A 13,977-nucleotide genomic window follows, 5' to 3' on the forward strand; every position below is an offset into this window, starting at 1 on the left:
CACCACATCAGTAATGAGCCTGTCCAGGTGAGTCACCTCCCCATATTTATCTTAAATTAGCCTCAAAATAGCCTCCCCCTCAGCCCTGCTTCACTGTCTGGCAGCCCTGACCATACCCCAGCATGAACGACACCTGAAGCGTTCCACATTTCACCACAAGGTTCACCTTAGAGAAGGTCTTAAAGACACAGACAGAAAAGAAAAAAAAGATAAAGTTAAAAAGCATTCACCACACATAACTCTCTGCTATAAAATATAAATGAATGGTTGTCATGGTAACTGCTTCAGAGAGAAACAGAGTCCCTCACAAATGCTCAATGGCCAGAAGAAATCCTCTCTCACACACAGACACCCAGTCCTTTCACTTCCTCACTGTTATTATCAAGCAAAACTTGGCTTTTCACCTAATTCTGCCACATTTTGCACCAGCAAATCCCACCAGGAAGAGAAGCCTGGCTGCTCCTGGCACTGAAACCTGCTCAGGTTTCTCCTGGCATCCTGAGAATCCCCCTGGCTTTGGACAAACCTGTGAGATCCCTTATTGCTCCATGAGGCACAGTTTGCCCTGACTGTTTTTCATCACTGATGAGCTTTCCAGCAGACCCTGCTGCGAGATGAAGTGGGATCAGAGTGGCATTAGTGGCTGGGGGAGTGACTGAGAGACACACGGAGCTGCACTGGGCTCCTGCAGCTGACAGGCTGAGATGTGCCCAGACATCCTTTGCTTCAGCCCTGAAGAAAAGGCCTTAGGGGTGCTGGGGGATGAGAAGCTCAACATGAGCCAGCAGTGAGCACTTGCAGCCCACAAAGCCAACCAGAGCCTGGGCTGCAGCAAGAGAAGTGTGGCCAGCAGGGCCAGGGAGGTGATTCTCCCCCTATGCTACACTCTGGTGAGACCCCACCTGGAGTACAGTGTCCAGTTCTGGAGCCCCTATTACAAGAAGGATCTGGAGGTGCTGGAAGGTGTCCAGAGAAGGGCCATGAGGATGAGCAGAGGGCTGGAGCTGCTCTGCTATGGAGACAGACTGAGAGTTGGGGCTGTTCAGTCTGGAGAAGAGAAGGCTCCCAGGAGACCTTCTTGTGGCCTTCCAGTATCTGAAGGGGGTTACAAGAAATCTGGTCAGGGACTTTTGAGGGTGTCAGGGAGTGATAGGACTGGGGGGAATGGAGCAACACTAGAAGTGGGGAGGTTCAGATTAGATGTTAGGAAGAAGTTCTTCACCACGAGGGTGGTGAGACACTGAAGAGGTTGCCCAGGGAGGTGGTGGAAGCCTCATCCCTGGAAGTGTTTAAGGCCAGGCTGGATGTGGCTCTGAGCAACCTGCTGTGGTGTGAGGTGTCCCTGCCCATGGCAGGGGAGTTGGAACTAAATGATCCTTGGGGTCCCTTCCAACCCTAACAATTCTATGATTCTATGATCCTTCTGCTAGTAACAGGAGAAGGAAGGTAAGAAAAATAAAGCACCAGAAATGCAGAGAAGGATAGGGTCATTTAGGCTGGAAAAGACCTTTAAGATCATTGAGTCCAATCATCAACCCAGCACTACCAGGCCACCAGCAAACCATGTCCCTTAGAACCAGGTTTTCAGCCCCTCTAGGGATGATGAGTCAACCATCTCCCCAAACAGATTGTTACAGGGCTTGAGAATCCTCCCTTTCAGGGCAGAAATTATTCCTAATATCCAACCTAAACTTCCCCTGGTGCACCTTGAAGCGCTTTCCTCTCACTCTGACACTTGCTACTTGGGAGACCAACCCCTACCTCACTACAACTCCCTTTCAGAGAGTTGTAGAGGGCCAGAAGGTCTTGCCTCAGCCTCTTTTTCTCCAGGCCAAACACCCCCAGTTCCCTCAGCTGCTCCTCACCAGCCCTGTTCTCCAGACCCTTCACCAGCTCTGTTGCTGTTCTCTGGACCTGCTTCAGCACCTCAATGTCCTTCTTGTAGTGAGGGGCCCAAAACTGAACCTACTATCCAAGGTGCAGTCAAAGGTCATATTCCTAGGTCATATGGAGAACAGGAGGTTGAGGGAAGACCTCATTGCTGTCTACACCTCCCTGAAAGGAGGTTGGTGTGAGGTGGGGGTCAGTCTCTTCTCCCTAGTATCAGGGGATAGAACGAGGGGAAATGGCCTGAAATTGTGCCAGGGATGGTTTAGGTTGGGGATTAGGAAAATTTTATTTCCTGCAAGAGTGGCCAGGGATTAGGACAGGCTGCCCAGGGAGGTGGTGGAGTCACCATCCTTGGAGGTGTTCAAGGAATGTGTGGACATGACACCGTGGGCCATAGTTTAATGGCCATGGTGGTGTTGGGTTGATGGTTAGACTCAATGATCTTGTAGCTCTTTTCCAACCCAAACAATTCCATGATTCTCTGTTCCTAGGCTATACATCTGCAACCCCCCAGATACCTGCTACTGACCGAATTCCACATTTCAAACTAAGAATGGAAGCTCTAGAGCTGAGGTAAGCAGCAGCAAGAACACTTCAGGTCCTCTCGAGAGGCATGAGGCACCAAGCAGCTCAAACATGATCCTGCAGCTTCCAGGCCAGGGCACCCTGCATCCACACATCATGGACAGCAGGACCTGCAGCCTTCTGCTTGCACCCATATTCACAGAATCACAGAATCACAGAATGGTCTGGGTTGGAAGGGACCTCCAGAGATCACCCGGTCCAACCCCCTCTGCAGTCATCAGGAGCATCCTCAACTAGATCAGGTTGCCCCTAGCCTTGTTGAGCCTTACTTTGAATATCTCCAGGATATTGATGTGTCCTGCTGTAGGGCAGCTTCAGCTGCCACCATTTTGGGGGTTTCCTGAAAGCACCTTGATGACTGGGCAGCAGCAAAAGGCACATCTTAAGTGCCACACTCTCTCAGAGACATTGCTGGTTATCAGGAGGATCCACACCTGGGTGTTTGTTCTGAGCACAGCTCAAACCTGAGGTTACTGCAAGCCAGAAATAGCTTTTAGGCTGAAATGTGTCCCCACCTGCACACCCATGCTGCAGGATCCCTGAGCATGAAGCAGAGCCTTACAGGACTTAGTGCTGCCCAGACACAGAACAAAAACTGCAGGAGAGACAAAGGCAGGCAAGAGGAGGAAATAGTAATGTGAAGAGCCTGGTCAGCACTGGGTCTCAGCACTCCTCTGACTGAGCTCAAGTTTCTGCAGCTTTCTAGGACAAGGAGCATGTGAAGGGTTGCAGAAGTCTCCAGGCAGCTCCTTCTGAATGTGACTGACAACACTGGGGAAGGCACCAAAATAAAGCTATGAACATCCCACTCAGGGATGCAGACTGATACTCAAGAGTGAGCAAGAGACAAACAATGTGACAGAGACAGATCAGGAGGGGTCTGAAGAGCAAGCAAGATCACCAGCTGAGGCCAGTGGAGGGCTGCAGAGATGCCACCAAACCAGCAGGCAGGAAAGATGAGTGCTCTGCAAGGGGAACAGTTAGTCCTGCATGATGCCAGTGTGTGGAAGGATTAAGGACACTGGATGAGAACACAAATGACAGCACTAGCTGCAGAGGTGAATAAAAGAGGCCACATCTTAGAGATGTGACACTGAAAAGCTTTGCCTGACACCAAGGCAGCCTGGAAGCCAGATGTACAGCATGACACTGAGGTTCCTGCCCTGTGCAGGCAAGGTCTGGGTTTGCTGTCCACAGGGAGGGACAAGATAGATCCACAGGACCTGCTGGAAGACAGGTAGAGGGAGGAGGAGGATCAAGCAGAGTCCAGGATGCCAAGGACTCAAGCAGAGCAGGGCCAGATCTTAAGGGAGATCAAGTGAAAGGTCTGTAACAGCCATAAGCCCAGGTGGAAGGGGATAAAGGGCATGAGAAACAGCAGACCAAAAGCAGTGGTCAGTCCAGGGCCAGCAGGATGAACAGCCACTGACAGAGCTCTGTGCTGAGGTCAGCAGCCCCTTGAGGAGCTATTTCTCTCCCTGTGACTTTGGTGTGTCCCCACACAAGGACTGGAACAGGAAACCAACAGAGGGAGCCAGGCTACCACTGATGCCAGCCTGAGGTCCAGCACTCTGTCCAACCAAGCTTTCTCAGGCTGTTTCCATCTCCCTGCCTTCAAGGCTTCCCTTTAATAAAGGCAGAGGCTGCTGGCTAATGGGGATAAGTGACAGAGCCAGTGACGTCCTCCTAGCCTGAGGAGAGGGTACTGCACTGATTGCTGATCCCTGGCCCTGTTGGCCACTCTCAGTTGTATTTAACACCTTTAACACCAGGTGGAAACCTGAGTGATAAAAGGCTCCTTAGATGGGCAGAGAAGAGGGATTCCAATTAGAACTGCCAGGAAAGACAAGACTGCAAAGCCAGCTCCCTTCTGCTCTTGGAGATGAGACAACTGACATGCAAGTGACCAGGAGAACTCCAGCAAGAACTCAGTGTCTTCACAGATAGCAAATAATTCACACCCACAGCGTGAAGACACAGGGAAGGAAACTACTTCAGCTCTGCTCTTGGCAGGAGTCTATTTTCCCCCTCAAAAGGCACAAGCATAAGTGATGGACATGAAGGTAAGAGTGTCAGCCTACAAAGCCCTGCTGTGTGTGTGCAATCTGACCTGCAGCAGCCACAAAAAAGGAACTCTTCTCTCTTGCCTAGGGATGTCCTGCCAGCAGACTGAGGGGATGTGGTAAGTTAACAACACCGTTCCCTCTCCTCAGCCTGGCCCTGTGCATTGCCACACCGCTTCTGGCAAAGCAGAAGCACTCCAAACTAAAGCAGGCAATACACAGCTTCCTCTTCAGGCTGCTCCTCACTTCCCTCTCACTTCCCTGTGCCTGCTCCCTGCTGCTCTCAAGGCAAGATCTGAAGGCAGGTAGAAGGCAGTGTCAGCACAAAGTCTCATGAGGAAGGAGGGATGAGATTCGATCTGCAGGCTGGTATGTGCTGCCAAGTCATCCCTCACTTAGCTGCAGTAATGACATCCCATCTTCCTTCCCTGTCAGCAACCAAAAGGAAAGTGACATAGAAGCAGCAGCAAACTTATGAAGTCCTATCTGGCTTCACTGCTGGGTAGAAATCATCTAAAACATAGCAAAAGCATTGCATTATTTAGTGGCTTTCCTATTAAAACCAAAAAATCCCCATCTCTCTTTTGAATCTTAGATTTCTTCCTACCTAGGAAAGCCTCTAAGGAGAAAAACAAAAATGCTTTACTAACAACTTCTAAGCCATTCCACTTTACAGAAGATTTCACAACAGAACTCCACAAATTGACAATGGATCCACCAACTTCAAGAAAAGGGCTGTTAAAAATGCACTCCTAGGGAAGAGAGTTAAATCACAGAATCATAGAACTGTCAGGGTTGGAAGGGACCTCAAGGATCATCCAGTTCCAACCCCCCTGCCACGGGCAGGGACACCTCACACTACAGCAGGTTGCTCACAGCCACATTCAGCCTGGCTGCAAACACCTCCAGGGATGAGGCTTCCACCACCTCCGTAGGCAACCTGTGCCAGTGTCTCACCACCCTCATGGGGAAGAACTTCTTCCTAACATTTGATCTAAATCTCCCCTCCTCTAGCTTGCACCCATTCCCCCCAGTCCTATCACTCCCTGACACCCTCAAAAGTCCCTCCCCAGTTTTCCTGTAGCCCACTTCAGATACTGGAAGGCCACAAGAAGGTCTCCTCAGAGCCTTCTCTTCTCCAGACTGAACAGCCCCAACTCTTTCAGTCTGTCCTCATAGGAGAGGTGCTCCAGCCCTCTGATCATCCTCATGGCCCTTCTCTGGACACCTTCCAGCACCTCCAGATCCTTCTTGTAATAGGGGTTCCAGAAATGGACACAGTTCTGGACACCTCTTTCAAGGTCCCTTTCAGTACCTAACATTCTGTGAGTCTGCTCACCAGGTAGGGTCTGGTGAGCAGTGAACACCAAAAAGCTACCTCGAAGTCCTTCAGAGATGAACACCAAAAAGCTACCTCGAAGTCCTTCAAGGTGAACACCACGAAAATCACAGAATCAACCAGGTTGGAGAAGACCTCAGAGATCATCAAGTCCAAGCTACTACCTAATACCTAACACCTCCTGACAACTAAACCATGGCTCCAAGTGACACAGCCAAGCTTTTTTTGGGATGGTGACTCCACCACCCCCCTGGGCAGCACATTCCAGTGGCCAGTTACTCTTTCTGGGAAGAACTTTCTCCTCACCTCAAGCCTAAACTTCCCCCTGCACAGCTTGAGACTGTGTCCTCTTGTTCTGCTGCTGGTTGCCTGGGAGAAGAGACCAACCCCCACCTGGCTACAGCTTCCTTTCAGGTAGTTGTAGACAGCAATAAGGTCTCCCAAAAAGCTACCTCAAAGCCCTTGACAGTGAACACCAAAAAGCTACCTCAACGGCACTCCACTGAAGGGTTTTGATTCTCCTGTGGATCCTTACCTGCGAGCATTTCCCCAGCACCTCCTCCTTGAACTGCAGGAACCTCTCCTGGATGTGGGGCTGGTTGAGAGCAAAGGACAGGAAGTGTGTGAAGGGCTGTTTCTTACGGAAGCTGTCCAGGAGGACATCAATCCTTGTCCGGGCGGAGACCACACCGCTGCGCTGCTGCCCTGTGATCACTGCAAGGCAAACAGAGCAATGCCTCCCTGCTCTGCATGGAGCTCCAGAGAGACTGCTGACACCCAGGGCTCATCCTCAGTGAACAGGCCTTGTCTCTGTTACATCTGCTGGCTTAATAGACCAGGTGGTGATTTGACATCCTGTGCACTTTAAATACTGGAGGGGACTGTGAGGGTGAGAACGTTTCACCCGGGAGATGGCAGGAGGGAATTGGCAAAACCTGCCCAGCAGCTCCTCTCGACTGTCAGCCCTGGGCTCTCTGAAGAAATGTTGGGCATTAAACCCCCCAACCATCCACAGAGAAACAGAGTCATAGAGAATGGTTGGGGTTGAAAGGGACCTCAAAGATCATAGAATTGTCAGGGCTGGAAAGGACCTCAAGGATCATCCAGTCCCAGTTCCAATCCTCCTGCCATGGACAGGGACACCTCACACTACAGCAGGTTGCTCACAGCCACATCCAGCCTGGCTGCAAAAACCTCCAGGGATGAGGCTTCCACCACCTCCCTAGGCACCTGTGCCAGTGTCTCACCACCCTCATGGGGAAGAATTTCTTCCTAACATCCAATCTGACTCTACCCATATCTAGTTTTGCTCCCTGGCACCCTCAAAAGTCCCTCCCCAGCTTTCTTGTAGCCCCCTTCAGATACTGGAAGGCCAGAAGAAGGTCTCCTGGGAGCCTTCTCCTCTCCAGACTGAACAATCCCAACTCTCTCAGTCTGTCTCTATAGGAGAGGAGCTCCAGCCCTCTGCTCATCCTCATGGTCCATCTAGTTCCAACCCCACTGCCACAGGCAGGGATACCTCCTGCTAGATCAGATTGCTTCCATCCAATCTGGCATTGAACATTTCCAAGGTTGGAGCCCCGACAACTTCTCTGGGCAACCTATTTCAGTGCCTCACCATCCTCATGGGGAAGAATTTCCTACTAATGTCTAATCACGATCCAGCTTCTTCCAGTTTGAAGCCATTCTCTCTCGTCCTGTCACTCCATGCCTTTGTCACTCCAAAGGCCCTCTCCAGCTCTCCTGTAGCCCACTTCAAATACTGGAAGACTGCTCTAAGGTCTTCCTGAAGCCTTCTCTTCTCCAGGCTGAACAACCCTAACTCTCCCAGCCTGTCTGCACAGGAGGGGTACTCCAGCCCCCTGATCATCTTTGTGGCTCTCCCTAACAGTTCCATGTCCTTCTTGTGTTGGAGACTGCAGAGCTGGACATAGCACTGAAGGTGGGGTCTCAGGAGAATGGAGCAAAGAGGGAGAACCCCCTCTGGCAGCGAGTCTCCTGCCAGACTCCCTGCTTGACAGAAAATGCTTGACATGGCTGCACTTTCCTCTGTAGAGACAGGATGATGCCATCCAAAGTATCCCTCTGCTCTCAAGAATGTCAGCTCTGGGTGCCTAAAAAACAATAACCAGGAGTCCACCATCTCAGCAGCCCTTCAGAGCATTATTTCAAGTCTTCAGAAAGGCAGTCACAGTAAAAAAAAAGAAAATAAAGGCTATCAAAGATCAAGATGGCCTACATCATTTGTGCATGCACTTCAAGGCACCAAACAGAGAACACTTCAGCTTGAAAGGAAAGAACTGCTAGGAGCAAGCTTCCTATTGTTACATGTTTTCAGCATCTCTCAATCTTCCTAACAGTCCTTCACACTTCTCAGGGAGAAGTCAAGATCCACTTCTTGAGAAGTGCTGCCACGTTCTTGTGCAGCACCACGGCTTGATCCCCCTCAGCACTTAGATTGGTGAGGAATAACTTCACACCATGCTAATTATCACCCTGGCCTGTGCAAGGAGCCCTCCAGATATCTGGTAAGACCTCAGCTGGAGTACCGCATCCAGCTCTGCAGCCCTCAACACAGGAAGGACATGGAGCTGATGGAGTGGGTCCAGACAAGGGCCATGAAAATGATGAAAGGGTTGGAACACCTCTGCTATGAGGGCAGGCTGAGGGAGCTGAGGTTGTTCAGCCTGGAGATGAGAAGGCTCTGGGGAGACCTAATAGCAACCTGCCAGTACCTGAAGGGGGCTATAAGAAGATTGCAGAGGGACTTTACAAAGGCCTGCAGTGGTAGGACAAGGGGCAGTGGTTAGAAATTAGAGAAGAGAAAATTTAGATGGGATGTTAGGAACAAGCTCTGCACCTTGAGAGTGAGGGAACAAAGCCACAGGTTACCCAGGGAGGTAGTTGAGGCCCTATCCCTAGAGGTATTCAAGGTGAGGCTTGACAGGGCTCTGAGCAACCTGATTTAGTGGAGCATGTTCCTGCTCTGACTGCAGGGGGGCTGGACTAGGTGACCTTTGGAGGTCCCTTCCAACACAAACCATTCCATGATTCTATGATCCACTGAGGCAGAAACCTTCCTGGGCTTAGCCCTCCAGAGCAATGCCTCCTCTCTTTGTAAGTCACTAGAAGTGATGAGAAGGAACACACAGTACAAGGAAGCCTGCTTGCACTCTCAGGATCAAGTGACAACACCAGAAAGGCAGCAACATCATCAAAATGCTTCTCCAAGCAGATGCTGAAGCTGATTTCAGCATAAATATTCATCAAGGTTACTTTTTTTCTGGATGTGTATTACAGTTTCTTATTAATGGAAATGGTATTCTTTTCAAAACCAGAAGAAAACAACTCAAAATCCAACACATTCAATCCCAAAGTTCTCAAGACATTCATCTAGGCCCAGAACTGACTTCAGAGAGACTATTCATAAACTCCAAATAGATTTTTTTCATAGAATCATAGAACTGTCAGGGCTGGGAAGGGACCTCAAGGCTCATCCAGTTCCAACCTTCCTGCCATGGGCAGGGACACCTCACACTGCAGCAGGTTGCTCACAGCCACATGCAGCCTGGCTGCAAAAACCTCCAGGGATGAGGCTTTCACCACCTCCATGGGGCAACCTCTTCCAGTGTCTCACCACCCTCATGGGGAAGAATTTCTTCCTAACATCCAATCTGAATCTCCCCATTTCTAGTTTTGCTCCATGGCCCCCAGTCCTATCACTCCCTGACACCCTCCAAAGTCCCTCCCCAGCTTTCTTGGAGCCCCCTGCAGATACTGGAAGGCCACAAGAAGGTCTCCTTGGAGCCTTCTCTTCTCCAGACTGAACAACCCCAACTCTCTCAGTCTGTCTCCATGGCAGAGCAGCTCCAGCCCTCTGCTCATCCTTGTGGCCCTTCTCTGGACACCTTCCAGCACCTCCAGATCCTTCTTGTACTAGGAACTCCAGAACTGGACACAGTACTCCAGGTGTGGTCTCAGCAGAGTGGAGCAGAGGGGGAGAATCACCTCCCTCACTCTGCTGGCCACACTTCTCTTGCTGCAGCCCAGGCTCTGGTTGGCTTTGTGGGCTGCAAGTGCTCACTGCTGGCTCATGGTGAGCTTCTCCTCCACCAGCACCCCAAGTCCTTTTCTTCAGGGCTGCTCTCAAGCCAGTCCCTGCCCAGCCTATGCCAGTGCTTAGGATTCCCCTGAGCCAAAAAACCCTTACCCTGCTTTATAAGGATTTATAGACAAAAAGCTAAACTCAGGAGAACAGTCAAATGACTTTTCCCAGGGCCATAAAGAGAGTCAGTGCCATGTCAGAGGCAGGAATGAAAAGAAGACACCTCCTGTACCCTCTTCCCAATCAAACTGTGTCTGTGCAAGAGATGGTAAGACAGCTTCCTTTTTGTGCATCTTCTAACTCACCAATTGCTCCTTCTACTCCAGGCTTGGGAATGCTGATGGAAGTTCTAGTCTCTGTTTCCAGTCTCTTCTTGGTTTCCCCTTTTTTCCCAATGATGTACCTGGAGGAATAGAAGTATGAGACAGTCACTTACACAGTGTCACTGGATCACTCTCCATTAAGTGTGTCCAGCCAGCAGATTAACCACACCACAGACAAACCAGAGTATGAGGTGGCCCTGGGCAGCTGTGTTACACAGAATCAAAGAAGGGCAAAGCTTGGAAGGGACCTCTGGAGATCATCCAGTCCAACCCCCCTGAATCTGCCAAGGCAGATTCACCTAAAGAGGGTCACACAGGAACATGTCCAGGTAGGATTTGAAAATCTCCAGAGATGGAGACTTCACCACCTCTCTGGGCAGCCTCTTCCAGTGCCCTATTACGCTTAAATCCAAGAAGTGTCTCCTCATGTTTAGATGGAATTTCCTATGTTCAAGTTTGTGCCCACTGCCCCTTGTCCTGTCCCTGGGCACCACTGACAAAAGACTGCTCCCATCCTCCTCACACCCACCCTTGAAGCATTTAATAGCATTGATGAGATCCCCCTCAGTCTGCTCTTTTCCAGGCTAAAAAGCCCCAGTTCTCTCAGTCTTTCCTCATCAGAGAGATGTTCCACACCCCTCACCATCTTTATAGCCCTTTGCTGTCCCCTCTCCAGCAAGTCCCTGTCCTTCTTGAGCCAGGGAGCCCAGAACTGGACACAATATTCCAGCTGTGGCCTCACCAGGGCAGAGTAGAGGGCAAGAAGAACACCCCTGAGCTCCTTGCCACACTCTTTGTGATGCACCCCAGGATATCTTTGGCCTTCTTGGCCACAAGGTCCTCCCAGACTGGGTTTCTCTGTGCTATAGGGATGCACACAATCAGCTCCATGGGCTGGACACTCATCCCAAGCACAGAGGCTACCCCACAGGACTCCACATCTGACCATCCCAGGACCATGGGATGATGTTGAGCTGTGGCTCACACCTAGCTTAAGCTAAAAGAAGTCATTTGGTTCATGGCAGCTGTGCCCAGCACACCCTGCCACAGCTTTTACATCAGCTGCAGGAGAACTAAGGGCTTTTTTTCCCCCTTGCTTTTTTTTGCTTTGCTCAAGGTAGTCATTTGCCAGTGTCCAAATACACAACAGAGCACTTTTCCTCCTCTGCATCTCAGCAAAGCTATTCAACCAATAAAGCTGTCAAAAAATAACTAGAAAAAGCTTTGAACACCACAGGCTTCCAAATAAACACCAGATTTGAGTCAACAGTCAATTCCAGTCGTGTGTGCTTTCTCTCAAAGCTTTCACCAACTCCCCCTGCCAGGCTGCTCGCCCCAGTTCTTTCTCCCACCCTCCCTGATGTTTTTATGTTCAAGGGAAGAGATGCTCAAAACCTCTCCTGCCAGCAAGAAAGCACCACCTGCTGTCCCTGACACAGGGAAGGCTAGGAGTCAAGTGAGGCGCAACAGTGAGGCTGTGAGAATTTTCCCTTCCCCAATGTTAAACTCCACATCCACAAAACACAGTAAGTTTCAGAGATCTCACCTTTGCCCTGACCTCAAAACAAATACTCTGTGCTCCAAACAAACATTCTGAGCTCAGCCACCACTTCTTCCTCAGCCAGCAGCAAGTCACAGCATCACAGAATTGTCAGGGTTGAAAGGGATCATCCAGTTCCAACCCCCCTGCCATGGGCAGGGACACCTCACACTACAGCAGGCTGCAAAAACCTCCAGCCTGGCTGCAAAAACCTCCAGGGATGAGGCTTCCACCACCTCCCTGGACAACCTGTGCCAGTGTCTCACCACCCTCATGAGGAAGAACTTCTTCCTAACATCTAATCTAAATCTCCCCTCCTCTAGCTTGGATCCATTCCCCCCAGTCCTAGCACTCCCTGACACCCTAGAAAGTCCCTCCCCAGCTTTCTTGTATACTTTCTTCAGATACTGGAAGGCCACAAGAAGGTCTCCTTGCAGCCTTCTCTTCTGCAAACTGAACAACCCCAACTCTTTCAGCCTGGCCTCACAGGAGAGGTGCTGCAGCCCTCTGATCATCCTCAAATAAACCAGAGACACAGACTCACTTGTATAAGGGGCTGGGAACCTCCACTCTGCACTGGAAGCCTTTCTCAGTCTCTTCCACCACAAAGGCATCACAGGGTTCATCTGAGCAGTCACCTGGGCCTACTAGAAGGAAAAAAACAAACAAACAAACAAACAGACCTTGTACAACCTCTGTAAAGTTTGGCAGAGCTTTATGTAGGACACATCTCACAGTCACCTTCTCCCAAGGTTAAAGAGAGGAAGGAAGAGACTCATCTCCATTGTGGCTAACTGCTTTTTATTTCACCTGACTACCAGCTCTGGGAAACATAATGACTGCTTCTAAATCCATCGAGCTGGGAGGCAGAGGAAAGCTGTAGTTACAGCCCAGGTTTGCTCTCAGTTGGAAGCTGTGCAACTACCCAGTGGGAATGGTCTCTTCTCCTGGCAGGGTGGAAGCCACCAGCCCATTCAGAAACCTGAGCAGGAAATTAATGTCACAGAAGAATATAAATAAAAGGTGAGGATGGGTTCAGAAAAAAAAAAAAAAAAACAAAAAAACAACCAACCAACCAAAACAAAACAAAACAAAAAAAACCAGAGAAATTCTTCTACCTTCAGGACGGAGGAAGAGAATCAAATTTCCTCCATGTGCCATTCAGCTGGGGCTGTTTGGACCAAACATGACTTCTAGAAAGAGGTCAGGATTTTTGCCTCCTCTCCAACACATCCAGGGATCACAGAATCAGAGAATGTTAGGGGTTGGAAGGGACCTCCAGAGATCATCCAGTCCAACTCCCCTGCCAGAGCAGGATCACCCAGGGCAGGTCACACAGGAATGCATCCAGGTGGGCTTGGAAAGTCTCCAGAGAAGGAGACTCCACAACCTCTCTGGGCTGCCTCTTCCAGTCCTCCAGCAGCCTCACAGGAAAGAAGTTTCACCTCATGTTGAGGTCAAACTTTCTGTGTTCCAGCTTGCATCCATTGTTCCTTGTCCTATCACTGGGCACCACCAAAGAGAGCCTGGCACCTTCATCCTGACACCCACCCCTCAGATATTGACAAACATGGATCAGATCCCCTTTCAGGCTTCTCTTCTCCAGACTAAACAGCCCCAGGGCTCTCAGTCTTTCTTCACAGGAGATGGTCAGGTTTCCCAGTCACACTCATAGCTCTCTGTTGGACTCTCTCCAGCAGGTCTCTGTCTCTCCTGAACTGGGAGCCCTAAACTAGACACAATATTCCAGGTGTGGTCTCAGCAGGGCAGAGTAGAGGGGGAGAAGAACCTCCTTAGCCCTGCTGGCCACACTTTCTTTGATGCACCCCAGAATGCCATCAGCCCTCTTGGCCACAAGAGCACATTGCTGTCCCATGCAGAACTTGCTGTCCACCAGGACTCCAAGGTTGTTTTCCACAGAGCTTCTTTCCAGCAGGACATCCCCTAGTCTGTACTAGTGCCTGGTTTTGCTCCTCCCCAGATGCAGGACTCTACACTTGTCCCTTTCAAACTTCATGAGGTTCCACTTCACCCAGCTCTCCAGCCTGGCCAGATCTCCTTGGATGGCAGCACAGCCTGATGGGGTCTCAGCCACCCCTGCAGTTTCATATCATCAGTGAACTTGCTGAGGG

The 13,977-nt window shown here is 50.3% G+C and overlaps 1 protein-coding gene across 1 annotated transcript in view; it reads right to left on the reverse strand.

Annotated features, from left to right (window-relative positions):
- ASCC1 (activating signal cointegrator 1 complex subunit 1) overlaps positions 1-13,977 on the reverse strand; it is a 65,957-nt gene that overhangs the window by 47,274 nt on the left and 4,706 nt on the right. Inside the window, exons 3-5 of the mRNA XM_054382759.1 lie at positions 12,390-12,492; positions 10,288-10,385; positions 6,413-6,591 (exon numbers count right to left, since the gene is read on the reverse strand). Of these exons, the coding sequence (XP_054238734.1) occupies positions 6,413-6,591; positions 10,288-10,385; positions 12,390-12,492 (380 nt within the window). The remainder of the gene's footprint in view (positions 1-6,412; positions 6,592-10,287; positions 10,386-12,389; positions 12,493-13,977) is intronic.

The sequence above is a fragment of the Indicator indicator genome, chromosome 7, assembly GCF_027791375.1.
Source record: "Indicator indicator isolate 239-I01 chromosome 7, UM_Iind_1.1, whole genome shotgun sequence".
Lineage (NCBI taxonomy): Eukaryota > Metazoa > Chordata > Aves > Piciformes > Indicatoridae > Indicator > Indicator indicator.